The 22059-nt window shown below is 37.8% G+C and overlaps 1 protein-coding gene across 2 annotated transcripts in view; it reads left to right on the top strand.

Annotated features, from left to right (window-relative positions):
• Positions 1 to 8957: 8957 nt before the first annotated feature.
• Positions 8958 to 22059, top strand: part of MFN1 (mitofusin 1) — a 34107-nt gene continuing 21005 nt past the window's right edge. Inside the window, exons 1-7 of one of the 2 annotated variants that reach the window (XM_019463230.2) lie at positions 8958 to 9088; positions 10135 to 10253; positions 12845 to 12980; positions 13815 to 13977; positions 18502 to 18626; positions 19907 to 20015; positions 21447 to 21554. In XM_019463230.2, coding sequence (XP_019318775.1) covers positions 10142 to 10253; positions 12845 to 12980; positions 13815 to 13977; positions 18502 to 18626; positions 19907 to 20015; positions 21447 to 21554 — 753 coding nt within the window. In that variant the 5' untranslated portion in view covers positions 8958 to 9088; positions 10135 to 10141. Of the gene's footprint in view, positions 9409 to 10134; positions 10254 to 12844; positions 12981 to 13814; positions 13978 to 18501; positions 18627 to 19906; positions 20016 to 21446; positions 21555 to 22059 lie in introns of both variants that reach the window. The other variant, XM_019463229.2, reaches the window with a different exon arrangement.

Below are 22059 nucleotides of genomic sequence, written 5' to 3'. Positions count from 1 at the left end.
GAATAATTAAAATGCTCAGGTAGAGGAACTAACCTAGAATGACAGAATGTTAGTCTATCTGGGAGGGACCTCAGAGGTCATCTAATCCAAACTCAAAGTGCACAACATATAAACATAATTGTATGTGGTATAAGTTTTATTTTCATGGTTGTAAATTATATGTTAACTATCACATCAAATCTGATTATTAATATTTTTACTTAGGACAAAACTGATTTTTTAAGAAAAAAACAAATTGATTTGAAGAAAAATATGAAGTAAATAATAATGATACATGGGCATGGAAAAAGGAGTGTAGGTGATACATGAAAGACTAAAATTTGAGAACACAAAATCCTGATCTAAGCTTCTTGTTTATAGCTTAGAAAAATGGTTCTCTAATACCATTAGTCAAATGTTTTTTAAGCTAGAATAAACAAAACTTCTAATTCCCCACTACACTTCAAAAAATTTTCTTTAGAAAAATAAAATGTGCTCTATTTGGGGGGCACTTGGGTGGCTCAGTTGGTTAAGCCTCCAACTTCAGCTCAGGTCATGATCTCATAGTTCATGAGTTCAAGCCCCATGTCAGGCTCTGTGCTGACAGCTCAGAGCCTGGAGCCTGCTTCAGATTCTGTATCTCCCTCTTTCTGACCCTCCCTAACTCATTCTCTCTCTCTCTCTCTCTCTCTCTCTCTCTTTCTGTCTCCTCTGTCCCAAAAAAGTAATAAATATTAAAAAAAAATTTTTTAAATGTGCCCATTTTTTTCACAAAATGTTATACCAGACACCTAAAGAGAGAAAGAGAGATGATGACATATTAGAGAGTACTGGACCAAAGCATATGACTTTGATATTTGATCCCTGTTTGCTAACTATAATTGTGTGACTGTAACCATGGACAGTGGATGTAATGTTACTAAATTTTTCTCAAACAGTTCATGGACTCTGCAGCTCCTTAAAAACGTCTATTTCACTACTCTTCAGTTTGACAAATAGCTATAGGATATTTACTATCAAGCCATGTGTTCAGGAATATAAGAATAAATAAACTACGGTTCTTGTCCTCAAAGAGATTTACCACATAAGGTAGAAAATGCATCTCTGTCACCTTTCTGAAGTCAATTCAGTTAAATATCAAACTGAGTGACTTTTGCACTTCTAAGTATTTTTTTAATGCACGAGACTGTCATAACATTCTTTTATGTGTTGAAGTTTTTTGGGTTTGTTTTGGTTTTCTTTGGGGGTGTGTGGGTGGGTTGAGTTATATACATACACATAGTATACCTGTGATTGAAATACTTCCAAAATATTATCCAGAGTAGCTAAAGTTTATATTCCCATCAGCAGACCATATTTCCCTACATCCTCACCAAAAATTAGTATCATACCACTTTTTAATTTTCTGCAGATCGTAGGGGCATAAAGTAGTACATTATTATTATTTGAGTTTGCATTATCTGATTGCTAACAAGATTGGAAATGTCCGTATGCTTATGAGACATTTTGGTTTCTTATTTTGTGGACTGCCTCTCCTGGTCGATTTTCAAAAGTTCTTTATAAATTGTAAATATCAGTCCTTTGTTTTCTATATACACTGCAAAAAAAATTCCCAGATTATTATGTTACTAATGTCTTTTGTTGAACAGAAATCTTTAATGTAGATAGATCCATTACATTTTCCCTTTACAAGTTATGCTTTCTGCATTTTGTTTACAGAATCTTCTCTAACCCCAGTGTCATAAAATTATTTTCCTACATTTTCCCCTAATAATTTTCTGGATATACCCTTCATGTCTACATCTGAGTTTCTTTGTGTGTTGGTATGATTCAAGTTGTTTGTTTTTTCATTCAAATGTGACAATTTCCCTAATACTATTTGTTAAATAATGCATCTTCCCCCAGTGATCATGATATCAATTTTATCATATATCAACTCCTCATGGGCATGACTGGTATATGAGTCTTTGTACTTATTATATTCCTCTGTTCTAGCAACAGTATCACAGGCTTTAACAGATACAGGATGCTTACAATATTAGGGCTTTGCAATATGTCTTAACATCAGGTAGTGTGAACTTATTTCCTCTACTCTTTTTTTTTTTTTTTTAATAATCTCTAAACTCAACATGGGGCTTGAACTCACAACCCTGACATCAAGAGTTGCGTGCTCTTCTGACTGAGCCAGCCAAGTGCCCCTCTATTCTTTTTGAGAACTTTTTAGTTATTGGTGGACTTTTTTCTTCTTCCATGTAAATTTAGGATTAGTTCTAATTCCATCTAAAGTCTTGTTGTAATTACATGAAAATTATAAATCATTTTAGAGGGAATTAACATCTTTACAATGTTAAAATCTTTCCTTTTGTAAAAATTGTGTATTTCTCCTCTTATGTCTCTTTTTAACATTCTTTTGAATTTTTTCAAAAAGGTCATTTGTAGTTTTTGTAAAGTCAATGCCTGGATTCTTTACAGTTTGGGTTGTTTTGACATGTTTATTTTCTAACTGGTTATTACAGGTATATAGGAAGGCTTCTGGCTTTTTAAACATTGATTTTGTATACAAATACCTTGTTCAGGTTTTAGTCTTCTTAGTTCTAATAGCTATCTTTGCTTAATTTGTAATGTAAATAATCATATAATCTGCTATAAATGACATAAATTTAAGGAATTAAATGTCCCTAATAGCTCTTTTTTTCTTATCACAGAATTTGGTAGTAACTTCCACTATTATTACTAATGAGCACCATTATTAATGAGGAGAAGTAGCAATAGCAGGCATTCTTTTTGTTTGTTTGTTTCTAGTCTTAGATGTAAGACTCCTAAAGTTTCCCCAGTAAGTATATTTAAAGGATATCTACTATAGGTTTTGGTAGGTAGTTTTATCAGGTTCCTTAGTTTTCTAAGAACTTTTATTATAAGTAGGTGTTAAACTTAAGCAATGACTTTTTCTGTACCTATTAAGATAAATATGTGAGGTTTCTCCCTTACTCTGCTAATATAAATTACATTTGTTGATTTTCAGATGTTGAATTATCTATGTATTCCTAGGAAAATCCTATTTAGACAAAAACTTTGTTTTATTTTGTTTATTTTGAGAGACACTGAGAGCGTGAGTGGGGGAGGGGCAGAGAGAGAGGGAGAGAGAATCCCAAGCAGGCTTCACACTGTCAGCATAGAGCCCGATGCGGGCCTTGATCCCACAAACTGAGAGACCACGACCTGAGCGGAAATCAAGAGTCAGAAGCTGAACCGACTGAGCCATCTAGGCATCCTAAAAGCTTTTAATCTAATGTTGGATTCAGTTAGCTAACATTTCATAGAGAATGTTTGCCTCTGTGTTCTTAAGTGTAATTTTTCCAGGAAGGCTGGAGGACAACGGGAGGGAGAGTTGCTGAGTCCCAGACGACAGAGCTCAGCTTGGTGGGGAACAAAGGCGCTCGCCAGCGCCATCTCCCTCGCCCATTCCCCAGCCAAAATCCCAAAGGGAACCAGTTCCTGTCAGGGAACTTGCTTAAGTGTAATTTTCCTTACTTATATCGCCTATCCAGTGTGGTATCAAGGTTATCCTTTTTTTCTTTTTAAGTTTATTTATTTATTTTGAGAGAGAGAGAGAAAGAGAGAACACACAGGCAAGCCAGGGAGGGGCAGAGAGAGAGAGAGGGAGGGAGAGAATCCCAAGCAGGCTCCTTGCTGACAGTGCAGAGCCCTACCCAGGGCTCAATTCCACAAAGCACAACATCATGACCTGAGCAGAAATCAAGAACCGGACACTTAACCAGCTGAGCCACCCAGCTGCACCTCAAGGTTATTCTACTCTTCTAAGTGAGTTGGCTGTTTCTTCTCTTCTGTTCTCAGGAAAAAAAAAAAAAAAAAGTTTGAGATAAGATTAATCTCTTTTTAAAAGATTTGGTAAAAAGTCACCTCTGAAATGATCTAGGCCTGGCTTTTAAACACACACACACACACACTGGAAATTGCCATTTCAGTTTTTTGAATGCTTATTAACTTAATCAATTTTTTTTCCCCCTGGGACAATTTTGGTATTTGATGGCTTCCCAGAAATTTTACACTTCATTTAAGTTTTCAAATTTATTGGTATTTATAGTATATATCTGGAGTTATTTCCCCCTTGCTTTATGTCTTCTCTTGTTTTTGACATTCTCGAAAGTGTGCTCACAAGTAGGGGAAGGGCAGACCGAAGGAGGGAGGGAGAGAGAGAGAGAGAGCGAGAGAGAGAATCTGAGAATCTTAAGCAGGCTCCATGCTCAGTGCAGAGTCCAATTGCAAGCTTGATCCCACAACCCTGGGATCATGACCTGAGCCAAAACCATGAGTCAAACATTCAACTGACTGAGCCACCCAGGCACCCATTTTTTACATTCTTGAACAGATTGGCAGTGGTATGTCAAATTTGTAAGGTTTTTGAACAATTACATTTTAGTTTTTGTTAATCTGTATCTGTTTTAGCCTTTATATATTTTTTCTTCTTTTTAAAAAACTGTTTATTTATTTACTTTTAGAGAGAGAGAGAAAACGAGCAGGGGAGGGGCAGAGAGAGAGAGAATCCCGAGCAGGTTCCATGTTCACCGTGGAGCCCAAATGGGGCTCGATCTTAAGACCCCAAGATCACAACCTGAGTGGATATCAAGAGTTGGACACTTAACAGACTGAGCCACTAGGCACCCCAGTTTTTGTCTTCTTTATGTTTACTCTGTTGGTCTTTGCTTACAAAGTCTGCTCCATTAAAAGAAAAGCAATGAATTAAATTATGTATTACTTATTATATTAAAATATTTATTATAATATAATTTATAACAATGTGATTTTTACTTTAAAATACAATAATTAGGGGCACCTGTGTGGCCCAGTTGGTTAAGCATCCGACTTCGGCTCAGGTCATGATCTCACAGTTCGTGGGTTCGAGCCCCATATCCCACTCTGTGCTGACAGCTCAGAGCCTGCAGCCTTCTTCATATTCTGTGTCTCTCTCTGTGCCCTTCTCTCTCTCTCTCTCAAAAATGAATAAACACTAAAAAATTTTTAAATATATATATAATACAATAATTACATTAAGCATGTAATTATTGTTTACAGAACTAATCATGATTTTTACTATGATGATTTTAAAAATTCAAACAATATAAATAAAGCGAAAGTTCCCTTTGAGATTCCCTATGCTCAAAAATGATTTTAGTAGTTAAGGATTTCACATAGCTATTAAGTGGCATAGTCTAGACTTGAACTACGGTCTTCAGATTTCAAGTTGCACACTTTACCATTAAAAGATTTCTCCTTAAATAGGTATTTGTTGAATGAACATATGAATAGATCTTAAAAGTGGTAAAGGCTTTCACCCTCCACATGCTGGTTGATGCTTGAAATTCATCCTTAAAATTTCATCCCTCTTTGGTTAATGCCTTAACACCATTGTAAATTATAGTACTTACGAGCCAGTATTGGTAATAGACATGTATATGTGTTATTAAGAATTTAAAAATATAAACTATGTGGGGTGCCTGGGTGGCTCAGTGGGTTAGCCTCTGACTCTTGATTTTAGGTCAGGTCATGACTCACAGTAGGTTTGTAAGTTTGAGCCCATGTCAAGCTCTGTGCTGTCAGCATTAGGACTCCCTCCCTCTCTCTCTCTCTCTCAAAATAAATAATTAAACATATAAAAATTTTAAAAATAAACTATGTATTATATTTTCTCATTATAGAAATACATGCTCAATATAGAAAATGTGAAAACCGAGAAGTACAAAGGAAAAAAAATCACATGTAATATCGTCATCCAGAAATAAAATATATGTATTACACATAATTTATGAAAATATTTTTATATACTGGTGAATAAGTCTGTGTAAGTATTTTTCTAAAACAATCTTTAATGACTACATCATATTCCATCCTGTCCACATACCATAATTTATCTAAGCCCTCTCCTCTGGGGGAACACTTAAATTGTTCACAATTTTTCATGGTTTTAAATAATATTTTACTCTATATTTCTTTGTACTTTTAAATATATTTATAATATTTGGTTATACATTTCAAGGTTGTTTTGGTTTGTTTTGTTTTTTTATTTAAATAATCTCTACACCAGGGCGCCTGCGTGGTTCAGTCGGTTGAGCATCTGACTTCCACTCAGGTCATGATCTCGCGGTTTGTGAGTTCAAGCTCCGCATCAGGCTCTGTGCTGCCAGCTTGGAGCCTGGAGCCTGCTTAGGATTCTGTGTCTCCCTGTGTCTCAGCCCCTCCCCTGTTTGCACTCTGTCTCTCAAAAATGAATAAAAACGTTAAAAATTAAAAAAAAAAAAAAAAAGCGGGGGGGGGCGCCTGGGTGGCTCAGTCGGTTAGGCATCCAACTTTGGCTCAGGTCATGATCTTGCGGTTTGTGAGTTCCAGCTCTGCATCAGGCTCTGTGCTGACAGCTCAGAGCCTGGAGCTTGCTTCAGATTCTGTGTCTCTGTCTCTCTCTGCCCCTCCCCTACTTGTGCTCTGTCTCTCTATCAAAAATAAATAAAATGTAAAAAAAAAAAAAATTTAAACAATCTCTACACCTAATGTGGGGCTCAAACACAACCCCAAGATCGAGTTGAATGCCCTACTACTGAGCCAGCCAGGCACCCCAGTTATATATTTATAGCTAAGTGTCTGTCCACATATTTACTTTCCTGGGATTGCTACGTCAAAAGGCCTTCACATTATAAATTTTGAATAATTTCCCAAATAGACAATAACATTGTGATAGACAGTTTTACGTGTCAATTTGAATAGACGATGGTACCCAGTTATTCAATCAAACACTAATCTAGATGTTTCTGGGAAAGTATTAGTGATTAACATCTACAAGTCTTTGATTTTATATGAAGAAGATTATTTGGGGATAATCTGGGTAGGCTTGATCCAACCAGTTAAAAGTCTTTAAGAGAAGAATAGAGGTTTTCCTAGAAAGGAATGGTGCCTGTGGGCTGCAGTATCATCTCCTGCCCAAGAATTTCCATTCTGCCCTTATTGATGGCTTGCCCTACATATTTTGGATTTACCTAGCCAGCCATCACAATCACAGAAGCTAATGCTTTGTGATAAGTTTCTTGCCCTGTGAACCCTGACTGATACACACTGTAACCCTCCTGCCAGAAAAGTATGCGACTGCCCTTGGTCATTTACATCATAATGTGAAGTTTTTTACATAAGCAGATCTTTATCTATTGTAGAAATAGAACTTTATTGGAAAACAAATTTTGATAGAGGACAATATAAGGATTCTTAGCAGAATGATTAGCTTACTGTATTTGTGTGTATTTGTTTATGGAGAGGTGAGAAGAGATAAGGGATTAAAAATCATAAAATACTGAAGTCAAATGATTCTAGTTTATTTTGCAATTATGCCTAGGGCTTTAGTATATTATTAATATTAAAAGCCATTTTTAGTTTGTTTTAATAATTTTTTTAATTTGTATTTTAGAGAGATAAAGTGGGAGCAGGGGAGGGGGGAGAGAGAATCTCAAGCAGGGTCCAAGCTCAGCGCAGAGCCGATGCCGGGCTTGATCCCACAACCCTGGGATTATGACCTGAGCCAAAATCAAGAGTCGGACACTCAACTGACTGAGCCACCCAGGTGTCCCTAAAATCCATTTTTTAAATGAGAGGTCTCTAATTCCAGCCAGTGGACTGGGCCCTTTAATAAACATTGTCTGTGGAATCTTGGTAGAGTCCACTACCCACAGAGCAACCAAAGTGACCCTTTAAAAGGAAAATCAGATCATATCAGTCCCCACGTTTAAAACAGCTAGCCACTGCACTTACAATAAAAACTTCAGACCTTGACCTATATGATTCTAAACCTCCTGCCTCTCTAAACTTCCCACATTTTCTCTCCCTCTCTGCATTTCAGATATACTGGCCTTTTTTCTTTTCACCCAGCATACCACTCTCCTTTCTATGGGCCTTTGGACTTCCTGTCCCCACTATTTTGGGCACTCTTCCTCCAGATATTCCAAGGATTGGCTTCCTGGGAAAAATCAAGGAAATATTACCTTCTCAGAAAAGATCAACCTATGTGGCTGTTTTTCTCATTTTTCTTCATCTATCCTATCATTATTTTTTTCTTTTTCAGAATACTAAGCACGTCTGAAATGATGTAATTTATTTCATTTTTTGATATTCATCTGTTCCAATAGAAGATCAATATTTCTAACTATATTCTTAGCAATATTATAAGGACTTTACATGCTATCGACCCATTTAATTTTCACAACAACCTATAAGGTAAGTATTATTAATTAGTACTCCAGTTTTACAGGTGAAGTGCCTGAGGTTCAGAAAGGTGAAGTGGCTTCACTTGCAAAGCTGCATCTCACTAGCTCTGGAAAGAAATCTCCAGGACATCTGTTAAGCTATGTACGGACCACCAGCATCCAAGGATGTTAGAAATGCATGTTCTCAGGCCTCATCTCTGACCCAAAGAATCAGAATGTGCAGTTTTAACAAGATCCCCAGGTGATTCTTAAGTATAAAGTTTGAGAAGCACTAGTCACCAATACATCAGTTTCCTAAGTCTCACCTCGAAAGTAATTGAACACACACACACACAACACAGCTGTACTCCCAGCCCAGAAAGCAATTACACAACAGAAGAGAGTAGTGAAGTGGTGAAAAGGTTTTCCTTTATTGTGGCTAGTACAGCAAGCAGGAATCCCTCATCTGGCAGTCCTAACCCCACGTCATTCCACTTCACCCCAACTCCTTTTAGCTCTCCCTCGCTACGCTAGAAGCTACCCACGCCTAAACTAGACAGAGCTCTGAAGACTTTGAAGGGAGAAGAGACGGAAGGCAGAAATACGGGGGAAATGGAAAACAATTCCGGTAGCATTCCTTAACCTCAACAGGCCCTGCCTTCTGCCCTTAAGAAAAATGGCGCTCAGCGTAGATGCACTTCCGGTCACGGAACCAAACAAAATAGGGGAGGACAAGAGACCGGAAGTGACCGCCCTTTTGGCACCCCTCCTACCTCTTCTCCGCCTCCCGGCCCCTCTAGGGAGGCTGAGGAGGCCTAAGGGCTGAGGCTGGTCTGCGGTTGGCGGTGACAAGCCGGAGCCGGGACAGTGTGAGTGCTTCCTGCCTCGGCTGCCGGCCGCTTCACTTCGCTTTGGGTGACCTTCGTGAGGCCAGGGACAGGGGGCGGAGAGTCGCGCGGGAGCTGTGTGACGAGGCGCCGCCGCGGTTCTGCGTGAAAGCAGCTAGCCGGCAGGTCTGCCAACGGGGCCATCGGCCGTGTGGGGCCGGCGGAGCCCGCGAGGCTCGGGCCTGAAGCCCGGGGGCTGGGGAACCCGGTCCGGGGCTGGCGCACTCGGGACAGCGGTGAGGTCCGGCCCTTAGCTCTGCGAGCGGGGTTCCAGCGCCCGGTGTGGAAGGCCTTTCCCCAAGGTAGGTGTTCACACCCGACTGAGCCGCCTCGTTGCCCTCACCCCGGTTTTCCCACGCAGCTCCTTCACTCAGTCATTTCCTGACCCTCGGGAAGGCTCAGCTCTTTTTTCATGGCCACTCCGTTACATTCCACACGCATACACAGCAGGAAAGGACTGGCGTGTAATCGTTTTTGTTTAGTGTCTTTTTCGTGAGAAGTTGCCAGAAAAAAAATTTTGAACTTAAATTCCTTGAAGTTCTTGGTACTTTGGCTGGAAACGTTAATGGTCGCGTTTACTTGTTGTGATGAGAGGTTTTTTGTTTTTTTTTTAAGTGTCAGTATTACATTATGATCTTGGAATTTTATTTCCTCACTCTGTATCCACCTCCACCCTCTAGAGCTCCAGGTTGAGAAACTTGTTGTTTGTGAACTTGCTCCTTCTTGCTAACCCTGTTCCTTGATGTGCCTAAGAGTTGGGAGTAGTCACAATTTAGCCACAATTAGTTTCATCTTCACCAAAGGGAAATAAAGTAGAAATTGGCAACCAAGGTTTTGTCCAATAGAGTTAACTTATTTTGGTGGAGTATCACAAGTTTAAAACACTTCTCCCCAAAATAAAATTATCTCAAAGTATTTTGGCAGTTTATTTTACTGGGGAATTAATGTGGCAGGAAGGTGTCATTCACTTGCATGTCTTTATCATATAGTTTAATTTGTGCTTTCTAACTTTTATTTTCTTTCCCCAGTAACATAATGGCGGAAACTGCTTCTCCACTGAAGCACTTTGTGCTGGCTAAGAAGGCAATTACTGCAATCTTTGACCAATTACTGGAGTTTGTTACTGAAGGATCCCATTTTGTTGAAGGTTAGTTTCTCTAAGTTTTTTAAATACTACTGTTGAGAATATATGAAAAATATGAAGGTGGGGCACTTGGGTGGCTCAGTTGGTTAAGCGCTCCATTTCGGCTCACGTCATGATCTCAATGTTTGTCGGTTCAAGCCCCATGTTGGGCTCTGTGCTGACAGCTCAGAGCCTGGAGCCCGCTTCAGATTCTGTGTCTCCCTCTCTCTCTGCCCCTCCCCCACTCATGCTCTGTCTCTCTCAAAAATAAACATTAAAAACAAAAAAAATTTTTTTAAAGAAAATAAGGTGTTTTATCCTTTTCACCCTTAGTTACAGAACGCATATATAAGGCATTGTGTTAATAATCTAGGAGAGATGCCATAACAAAACCCATTTTTGCCCTCCATAAGAGGAAGATTAAATGTTATTAATAACAACTTAAGAAATAAGTGCTTGCATGTGAGGTACTATTCTAAGCACTTTATTATATCAATAATGCATTAAATATCAACACTGGAACAGATTTTAATTATAATTATTTTAAAGATGAAGAAACCAAGACACAGAAAATTTAAGCAACTTGCCCAAGAGCACCTAGCTAGTAAATGCCCAGACTTAAAAGTCAGGCAGCCCACATTTAAGCTATACCTCTCTTTTCCCCAAGTCAGCTGTCAGCCTAGATCTCAGACCTATCTTATCTTCTCAAATGAGGCTGGAATTCGGTGGGGAAAGGGCAAAAGAAATTTTCTTTGAGTGTCACTGTTCAGTGTTGGTGAGGAATGTCTTATTAGGGAATACTGCTTTGGAGAGAACTGTTGAAATATTTTCTGGTTCCTAAGATTACATGACCATCAACGGTACAATGAAAAGGGAGGGATTTTATAAACTTCTCCAGTGACTGTGAGGAAACATTTGGTAGGTTGGTAATATCAAACTTTGTCCTTGTCCCTCCTAACCCTCCCTCACCAGATTTTTAGCTTGAGGATAGGGATCATGCCTTATTATTGCGTCCTTATCACCAAACCTGACACAATTCAAGTTTTGTTGAATGAGAGGGGAAAAAAGTAATGGTATCGAATCTCTGTTTCCAGTTTTGAAAGAATTTGAGCTGGCACAGTGACTTTTAAATTGTTTTTAAAAACTTGATAGGTCAGCTATGTATACTCAAAACAAAGTTGATGGGAAGTGAAATTAAATGCAATATCTTCTATGTATTGAACCCATTATAGATTGAGCATAATACTAGGAGCTAGTGAATGACAGCTTTATAGTCCGAGTTCAATTTTACTGCTTTTACAATCTCACAGAAAATCTCTTGCAAAAAAGAGACAAAAAGATAAATTAGGAAGAACATAGAAGAGAAAGAATAACATGAAAAACAAGGTGAATGTAATGATACTTAATCCAGTCTCATCTTTATTCACCTAATTGCATATATTTTACTAATGTGCTTGAAAAGGATGATGAGATTTGTAAAAGCTGGAGTTTAATTAGATGAGCACTGGGTAAGCTGTGTCAGTGTGTGTGTGTCTCATTAGTACCAGATAGCCAAACGAATCTCCATGTTTTTACCTTTAAAATGAGATAATGAAAATGTAAGTTGTCAGTTCACTGGGGTGAAGTTAATACAACATTGTAAGTCAACTATACTTCAATAAGAAAAGATAAAAAATAGAAAACTGTCTGTAACGGATACTGTAGTAACCACTTAAAATATATATGTAAATGTAAAAGTGTATGTTCCTGAAATATAAACAAAACTGAAAGGCTTCTGCTTTTCACACCCAAGTTTTTCCACCCACCCCCATCCTTGGAGGACAAGAGGTTATGTCTGGGATGAGCAGTTACCTCTAGCCTGACTGGAGTAGGATATAGTTGGTAATTCTCTTTTTATGTTAAATGAGCTGTTTTGCTCCATTCCTCTGAGAAGACAAGAAGTTTTAAGGTAGCGATGTCTTACCTAGCTTGAAGACCCACTTGAACCATATCTTTATTTTATAGGGGTGGCCATTCACAAACCTCGCTATTTCTTAGTATGTGGATCCCTCTTTTCCCTTTAGTCAGGATGGAACAATAATAGGTAGATAATTAGGTTCTAATTTCTCTGTTCAGAAAAACATTTTTGTCTTAGATGGGTATTTTTGTTTTTGTTTTTTTAGTTTAGTCATTTTGAGTGACAGTGTGCATGTGAGTGGGTGAGGGGCAGAGAGGGAAGGGGAATGAGAGAACCCCAAGCAGGCTCGACCCCATGAACCATGAGATCATGACCTGAACTAAAATCAGATGCTTAACCGATTAAGCCACCCAGGTGTCCCTGTCTGAGATGAGTATCTTGTATTTTTGAGACTTAGGTGAATAATAAATACCCTTTGGACTGGGCCTCTATAATTTTTAATAATTTTGAAGCTTTTTTGGGGCAGGATTCTTATGACCTGTTGCAATAAAGTATTCACCTTTTGCCAAATATTCAGATAGTATGGCATTTTTACTTTTTAAATGGCCACATTAATACAGAGCAAAGCCAAAATATATGCATATCTTAGCTATTCCTTTGTATAATTCACTTAATGTTCATCTTTACCACTTTTTCTAACACCATTTCAATTTTGTAGCAACATACAAGAATCCAGAACTTGATCAAATAGCTACTGAGGATGATCTGATAGAAATACAGGGTTATAAAAACAAGCTTTCCATCATTGGTGAGGTGCTGTCTCGGAGGCATATGAAAGTGGCATTTTTTGGCAGGTAATCCTTTATTATTTCTCTCAAGGGTAGTTTCCAGAAATCAGGTTTTCTAAGTCCTATCCACAACTTTGTTTCTGATGTTTCAGCAAGGGATGGTTCTCCCCCTTCTCCCTGTAAGAGTTTCTCCTTGTGTTAAATGCTAAAGCTATTAGCATCTAAAAGAATTTGTTCATTTTAGTTCTTGGTATAAAAGGCTTTATGAAGGTCATATTTTTATTTTTTAAGGATGCTCATCTCTAAGAATTGGATTCTTAGCCAAATCCTAAGCATAGAAATACGGGTTAATGATATGCATAATTTTTGACTTTTTAAAAGTTCTCTTATTACCAGGTATGTCTTCCGAAAGAATTCTCAGCCCCACGATTCCCAGAGAGAGGGAGAGTAGGAAGAGTCATTTGTTAACATAACTGTTGAGATGATAGTGTGATCTCTGCCACAGCTTATATGTTCATTTAGGAATCATTTGTTAACTTCCTTTGTGCCATGCACTGTATGAGGCACTAGGGATACAAAAACAAATGACTAGGCCCATACTTGTTTGCTCAAATATGTGCTGTGTATCAACAGAAGCATTTATTTACTCATTAAACTAACTTGTAGGCCTTTTAAATCCATCTTGGGGCTTTTTTTAGCACTTGGGATTTCCTGTACCTAGAATTCCCTTTGCCTTGTTTTATCTATGTCTGGCTCTTTCTCAGTTTTCAAACCTTTCCTAAATGTTACAACCTCAGAAACCTTTCCTGACCGCTGAGTCTAAAGTATTTCTTCTCATTTATTCTCTGAAGTTTTTACTGTTCTGTTTTGTCTTCATGATTTTATATATTCATTCTTCAGGACAAGCAGTGGGAAGAGCTCTGTTATCAATGCAATGTTGTGGGATAAAGTCCTCCCTAGTGGGATTGGCCATACAACCAATTGCTTCCTGAGTGTTGAAGGAACTGATGGAGATAAAGCCTATCTTATGACAGAAGGATCAGATGAAAAAAAGAGTGTGAAGGTATAATATTTTGACTGTTAGCAACATAATGTACCTGAAATAATGCCCTTAACTTGTTCTTTTTAAAAATTTTTTTGTAGGATGTCTGCATTGCTAGAGATAGAAGAACTACTGATGTTTTAATTCATAGCTTTTAAAGCCATCACTAATATTTTGAATTCTGTAAAATTCCTTTGCTTCAGAGCTAAATTAGAAAAATAAAATATGCCCTTAAAGTAAACTAGAGTTAAAAGTTTATTACATTTTAAAAATAATGTTCTGAAAATAACATTATTGAAGTGTATTGTTGCTGTTTAATCTCATCTACTCTCATCTTTTAAAAAAAAAATTTGTTTAAAAAATTGGGCCTTGGCATGTGTTTGATGCATGTCTGTGTCTTTAGAAACTGTTTTATCTTTGGAGTATTAATAAACACATTCGTGAATAAATGTAATAGTTTTATCAGATAAGGGTCAGTGACAATTCCCTACTTTTCATAAATTTCTTAAGTAGACTCCATGCCTTACATGGAGCCCAACATAGGGCTTGAACTCACGACCCTGAGCTCAAGACCTGAGCTGAGATCAAGAGTTGGATGCATGGGGTGCCTGAGTCAGTCAAAGATCCGACTCTTGATTTTAGCTCAGGTCATGATCTCAGTCTCTGGGATCATGCCCACATCAGGCTCCATCCTCTTAATGTTAAGCCTGCTTGGGATTCTCTCTCTCCATCTCTCTCTGCCCCTCCCCTCGCCTACTCTCTCTCAAAATAAATAAACAAACATTAAAAAAAAAAAGGGGATGCCTGGGTGGCTCAGTCAGTTGAGCGTCCGACTTTGGCTCAGGTCATAATCTTGCTGTTTGTGAGTTCAAGCCCCACGTTGGGCTCTGTACTAAAGCAGCTCTGGAGCCTGCTTCGGATTCTGTGTCTCCCTCTCTCTCTGCCCCTCCCCTGCTCATGCTGTCTCTCTCTGTCTCAAAAATAAATAAAACATTAAAAAAAATTTTTTTTAAATAAAAAATTAAAAAAACAGATGTTTAACCTACTGAGCCACTCAGGTGCCCCTTTTTTAATAAATTTCTTAAGGAGTTCAGTGCCACTAAGTTCCTTCAGCCAAAAGAAAAAAGTGTTTCTCATTATGATCACTTTCTTTCTTTTTTTTTTTTTTAACGTTTATTTATTTTTGAGACAGAGACAGAGCATGAACAGGGGAGGGGCAGAGAGAGAGGGAGACACAGAATCTGAAACGGGCTCCAGGCTCTGAGCTGTGAGCACAGAGCCCGACGTGGGCTCGAACTCACGGATCATGAGATCATGACCTGAGCCGAAGTCGGAAACTTAACCAACTGAGCCACCCAGGCGCCCCTATGATCACTTTCTTAAGTCTTCTTTTTTCCACTTGAGTCTTATTTATTTTTATTTTTTTAACGTTTTATTTATTTTTGAGACAGGGAGAATCAGAGCACGAACAGGGGAGGGTCAGAGAGAGGGAGACACAGTATCTGAAACAGGCTCCAGGCTCTGAGCTGTCAGCACAGAGCCTGACGCGGGGCTCGAACCCACGGACTGCGAGATCATGACCTGAGCAGAAGTCGGCCGCTTAACCGACTGAGCCACCCAGGTGCCCCATCCACTTGTGTCTTAAGATCTCTTCCACAAGTGCAAAAGTTCAGTGTCTAAAGATCCATGCTGTTTTAATTTTTGCAAAACTGAGTTGAATTCATTGGTCTAGTTCTTGTTCTGTGAGTTTGTTGTTTGAGCTAGCTCAGGTAACTTCATCTGTGTAATACTCTTCAGATTAGTTAGAAGGAATAAAGGAGGTGATGTTTGTGAAAATTTTTTTTAATGTTTTATTTTTTATTTATTTTTGAGAGAGAGAGAGAGACAGAGAGTCTGAAGCAGGCTCCATACTATCAGCACAGAACCTGATGTGGGGCTTGAACTCACAAGCTGTGAGATCATGACCTGAGCCAAAGTCAGATGCTTAACTGACTGAGCCACCCAGGCACCCCTCTGAAAATATTTTCAAACTTTTAACCCATATAAATGAAGGAATCATTTATTTTGTGATCAAGTTTTTACCAAATCAAAATTCAAACTACCTGTGGCTTTAGATCCTTAAAGTAGTTACCTCCTATTTCTTGGTCTGTGCTCTCTACTTCCAATCCTTCATACTCTTTTCCTCCTCTCCCCTACTCCAAAATTTAAATTTGTTCACCTCAAGCAGTGGCCTGTGTTAAAGTATAGACTTTGAGTTTCATGCTGTAATAGTTTTCCTTAGTAAAAGAAATGCCTGGGGCACACATCTGTGTCGGACTTCAGCTCAGGTCATGATCTTACAGCTTGTGGGTTCAAGTCCTGCGTCAGGCTCTCTGCTGACAGCTCAGAGCCTGGAGCCTACTTCAGATTTCCTCTCTCTCTCTCTCTCCCTCTCTCTCTCTCTCTCTCTCAAAAATAAATAAGCATTAAAAAAAAGTAAAAGAAATGCACTAATTACAGCTAATACTTTATTGCACACTTGCTAAGTACCAAACACTATTCTAAATACCTGCAGTAACTCCAGTCATACCACAACTATATCAGATAGGTGCTTTTTATTAATTTTATAGACCAGGCATCAAGACATTGGTACACATTTATAATTCTATCAAAAAGTTGATGAAAGCAAACAAAACTAAAACCTAGCTAACATTGTCACTGTGAAGATTCACTTCAACCCTGATCAGGACTATTGTGCCCATTTGAAAATAAATGTTTCCCTTTAAAATTGGATACAAAGCACAGATTAATTGTAAAGATATGTGTGCTGGTGCCCTTTCCTTGAATATTAATTTTACTTTAAATTTTTTTTTTTAATGTTTATTTTAGAGTGCGCATGAGCAGGGGAGAGCAGAGAGAGAGAGAGAGAGAGAGAGAGAGACACAGAATCAGAAGCAGGCTCCAGCCTCTGAGCTGTCAGCACAGGGCTTGACTTGAGGCTCAAACCCATGGACCATGAGATCATGATCTGAGCTGAAGTCAGATGCTTAACTGACTGAGCCACCCAGGTGCCCTGGTGTTTTTAATGGAAAACAAAAAAATTTTTTAATGTTTATTTATTTGAGAGAGAGAATGAGACCATGGAAGTGTAGGAGGGGTAGAGGGAGAGGGGGAGGGAAAATCCCAAGCAGGTTCCTCGCTGTCAGTGCATAGCCTGACGCAGGGCTCGATCCCACAAACCATGAGATCACGACCTGAGCGGAAATCAGGAGTTGGGTGCTCAACTGGCTGAGCCACCCAGTCGCCCCTTGAATATTAATTTTATATTAAGCTCTTTGTATTTATTGTGTATTTAACATGTACACATGAAAGATACTAAAGTAACACATTAATAAATTAGTGTATTTCAGAAGTTATCTTGAGAAATAGAAATATTTTAGTGAGTTTAAATGGAAAGAGAAGGTATAGTCATTGATGTTAAACATGCTTATGTGAGTAAGTGACTGCCTGGTGAGAAAAATCCTTTATTAAAAAAGTATGTATTGAACTTCTCATATTGCTTTGGGTGTTTTTTCTTTTTAAGTTTATTTATTTTGAGAGAGAGCCAGGGACAGGTAAAGAGAGAGAGGGAGAGAAAATCTCAAGCAGGCTCCACGCTATCAGCACAGAGCCCAGTGTGAGGCTCGAACCCACAAACCGTGAGATCATAACCTAAGCCAAAACCCGAGAGCCAGATGCTTAACTGATTGACCCACCCAGGTGCCTCACTTTGGTCTTATTATTACTCTGGTGTTTTTAAACCTTTGTTAATAATGACGTTTCTTCTATTTTCACCCCTTATTAAGCAATACATTTTAGGGGCGCCTGGGTGGCTCAGTTGATTAAGCATCCGACTTCAGCTCAGGTCACTCATGGCTCGTGAGTTCAAGCCCCACAGGGCTCTGTGCTGACAGCTCAGAGCCTGGAGCCTGCTTCAGATTCTGTGTCCCTCTGCTCCTCCCCCACTCACACTCTGTCTCTGTCTCTCTCAAGAATAAGTTAACATTAAAAAAATAATTTAAAAAAAAGGCAATACATTTTAGAAGAGACAGAAAATACTAACGGTATTTCCAAAACTCACATGCTTCCCAAAACCAGTGGAAGTCCTTGCCTTTGGTATAGAGTTAAATGTGTGTTTCTCAGTATTTTGTAAACAAAATGGTTTCATATGTGCTATTTTGACTTCTTTTAATATATTGTGAATTTGTTTTCATATATATAATATCAGCTTCAAGAGTTGCATAGGATTCCATTGCCAGAGGTCATTTGTTGGACATTTAGAATGTTACCAGCTCTGATTATTTGTGCAGAATGATATGAGTAAACTGTTTCAAGGGTACCATTTTTTTTTCTACTTGGTAATTCTAAAACTCATTTTCTCAAGATTGCTGAGATGGTTTTATTTCAAGTTATTTAAACTTCTGCTTTTTATACATGTTTTGCAAAAGTGAACGCCCCAAATCATAGTGTTTTTTATTGAATTTTATTATAAGCACAGTTTTGTATTTTCTTTCTCTTCTACTTTAGACAGTTAATCAGCTGGCCCATGCCCTTCATATGGATAAAGACTTGAAAGCTGGCTGTCTTGTGCATGTATTTTGGCCAAAGGCAAAATGTGCCCTCTTGAGAGATGACCTGGTTTTAGTGGACAGGTAAAATTACATACATATGAATTGGTTTTCTCCTTTAAAGATTCATTTAATAGAATAATACTGCTTGTTTTAGCATGTAACACATAAAAATTTAAGTGCTCAATTGCTGCTTTGTTCTCATTTGCTAGATTGTTAAAGAACACATAAGGTGTTGGTTTTATTTTTTATTGGTTACATAAAGTGCCAGTTTCCCAGTCTAATTCTATACAAGAAATTTCAAGGATAGCCACTTTGTTTTCCCCCTCTATATTGACTGTAGTTTGGATAAATAGCTGGACCTTGCAGATTGTCTAATTCTAAATAACTAGAGAGATAAAGATAACTCTGATAGGTAAAGTTTTTAACTAGTAATAAATTCATTCTTGAGACCAAGTTTCCCAAAATAACTTTCCTGGACAGTTCACATAACTTTTCATGGTTCAAGAATTAAGTACTTTGGGATTTTTTTTTCAACTCTGCTGATTAGTCTTCATTTACTATGTGTTTTTTGCTACATTGGTGTTTAGTAAAATGATAATGTATATCTAAGCAATGTCCTACCAAAAAAGGTAGTTAAATGATTTTTTTAAAGTTTTGGTATGCTCTTTTGTTTTCTTCAGTTAAAATTTTAGCATTCTCTGGAAACCATGTTGGTTCTGGTGATGAGCTTTTAATTTTGCTTTATTTCATGACCAGACTATATCCATGACCCCCGCCTGTCATCTTGCCACCTTGTTACAGGGATACATCAAACCAGTGTATGGACAGTTGCGTTATAATTTTTATGGTATCAATTATATATTAAACTTATGCCTAGCAGAGGGTGTTTTATTCTTTATGCTCACGAGCACTGCAGTATTTACTGAGCTGTACTGGACATGGGTGCTTGCACCTTCATTTTTGTTACCTATTTGCCTGTTTTTTTTCAGTACTTATTTTTCATCCTTTCAGAGCATAAAGATTTGAAAGATTAAAATAGTGACCATGTTACTTGCTTTATCAAAAATTACAAGGTTGTCTTCAGTAAGTAAAATTTTTTAGCACTTGTTGTTAATTGGCTAGGCTCTGAGAGTTCCTTGTCAGCAGAATAAATATAGAAGTTTATAAAACAGAGACTCACCTTGCCACAAATGCTCTCTTATACATGAGAAAGTAAATCTCTTAGGCTTTGTGCTGAAAACTGGTAGAAATAGTTTTTAGACTTCAAACAATTTATAAAAGTTAAAAGAATTCTTTCTATAATCACATTTTCTTTTTAAAAAATATTATTATATAATACAAGTTTATCTTATTTCCATTAGTCCGGGTACAGATGTCACTACAGAGCTGGATAGCTGGATTGATAAATTTTGCTTAGATGCTGATGTCTTCGTTTTGGTTGCAAACTCTGAATCAACACTAATGAACACGGTAGGATTTAATCATTATTATGTTTGAATGGTAGGAAATGAAATGGTGTCTGTTAATTCTGAAAAGTAAGGGAAATCCAGATCCTGGATTAGAAAGAAGCTCTGGTATCAAGGGAGGGCAAAGGAGTTTGTGTTTCCATGGGACTGAAGAGCTGATTGTGGTCTTGAGTGTTCCCAGAGTATCATTGGGAATCTAGGGCATGATGGCTCTAGTTGCTAGTAAATCTTTATATTCAAGGTGTGATACATGTATGTTGTTGACATTGATTGTGGTTATTTGCCAGTTTCGGAAGGAATGGGCACGAGAATTCTTAGGATGATGACTTAAGCCTTTTGAATAATGTTTAACACTCCCACCTCACCACTGCCCCCCAACCCTCATGTCTGGCAGACAAGGCTTTTCATATTTTTAGTTTTGTCAGCCTTTTCCAGCTTTACCCGTGTACACACTAGGTTGCAGCTTACCTATATGCATTCTAAAGTGCTGTCAGACTTCACAGATTTTTGAGGATGTCTAGAGCCAGACTCATCCCAAATAAACTCGAGTTTATAGGTATCTAATATCCAAACCTATAGTATGATTTTCTTAAAATTGTTATTCCTGGAAAGTATATAAATGGGCAAAGATCATTTATAACCTAGGTGTTACCAGCCAGACCTCTGTTTTGTCACTGTTAGTTGTGTGCTCTCCAATAATCCGTTATCACATAGACCAGGCTACTCTGACAGCACAGACAGTTTATAGTCTGATGATTAAAAAAACAGATCTATGTTTAAAATCTTTGTTAGAGTAACTCCATTATTTGGGTAAACAAACTTTGATGTACATTCTGACTTCTCCGTCTTTGTTTATGCTCTTCTTTGCACACAGTTCTCCTGCTCCCAGCTTCTCATCTTTCAGAAAGCCATTGTCAGTACTTTTAAGCTCTTTATCTTTATCACCACTTTCTTAATGGAGCTTTTTCTAATTCTAGCTAGATATGGTGTCTCTTCTTTGAATAAGCATAGCATGTATTTGCAGCATTTATGGCACATACCTTTCTCTGTTGTTTATTATGATGTACACAGGTCTTAAATTGTTATTAATTTACTTAGTCTAAACATTAAAAGAGATTTGAGGTAGCTTTTTGAAAATATATGTTTATATCCAGTGGTACCTGGATTCAGCAAATAGTAGAGACAGATAAATATCTGTTAAATTGAATTTCACAAAAGACTCATGGCAAGGGCAGAAAATCTTCACTTTTGCCTTCTTACAATATTCTCACCTTTGAGAATCTTAATGTTCAGAGTGCTTTGGGATCCTTTATCAGTGGGCATTAATCACTGTTGTCTAAATGGTTCAAACTTTTAGATTAGAGCTTCAGTTATAAATGTAAATATAAAATAGCTGTTAAAAGTGAACATAACACTGGTATTTGATGTTTTATAGGAAAAGCAGTTTTTTCACAAGGTAAATGAGCGACTTTCCAAGCCTAACATTTTCATTTTGAATAATCGTTGGGATGCCTCTGCATCAGAGCCAGAATATATGGAAGATGTAAGTTATTTAAGTTTTGAAATATAGTAATGTACACTGTTATCTGAGAAAACGGTATACCTTATATAATAAAACATCATAAGCAGCTGTTCTCTTACTTGAGAAAAGACTGTAATTATAGAAACCCTGAAGTGGATACGTGATAGAGACCAGAATATTAAGCTACTTTGAAGGAAAAGTCTGTTATAGAAGTACCATGTAATCATTTTATTTATTTATTTTTTTTTTTAATTTTTTTTTTTTTTTAACGTTTATTTATTTTTGAGACAGAGAGAGACAGAGCATGAACAGGGGTGGGGCAGAGAGAGAGGGAGACACAGAATCTGAAACAGGATCCAGGCTCTGAGCTGTCAGCACAGAGCCCGACGCGGGGCTCGAACTCACGGACCGCGAGATCGTGACCTGAGCCGAAGTCGGCCGCTTAACCGACTGAACCACCCAGGCGCCCCCATGTAATCATTTTAGATCTTGAAACTTTGTTACAATTTTTTATTAAAGTATAACA

This window comes from Panthera pardus, unplaced genomic scaffold (genome assembly GCF_024362965.1).
Source record: "Panthera pardus isolate Hobbes unplaced genomic scaffold, ASM2436296v1 HiC_scaffold_16, whole genome shotgun sequence".
NCBI lineage: Eukaryota > Metazoa > Chordata > Mammalia > Carnivora > Felidae > Panthera > Panthera pardus.
The sequence above is the reverse complement of the archived record's forward strand: the minus strand, read 5'-3'. Positions and strand labels throughout refer to the sequence as shown.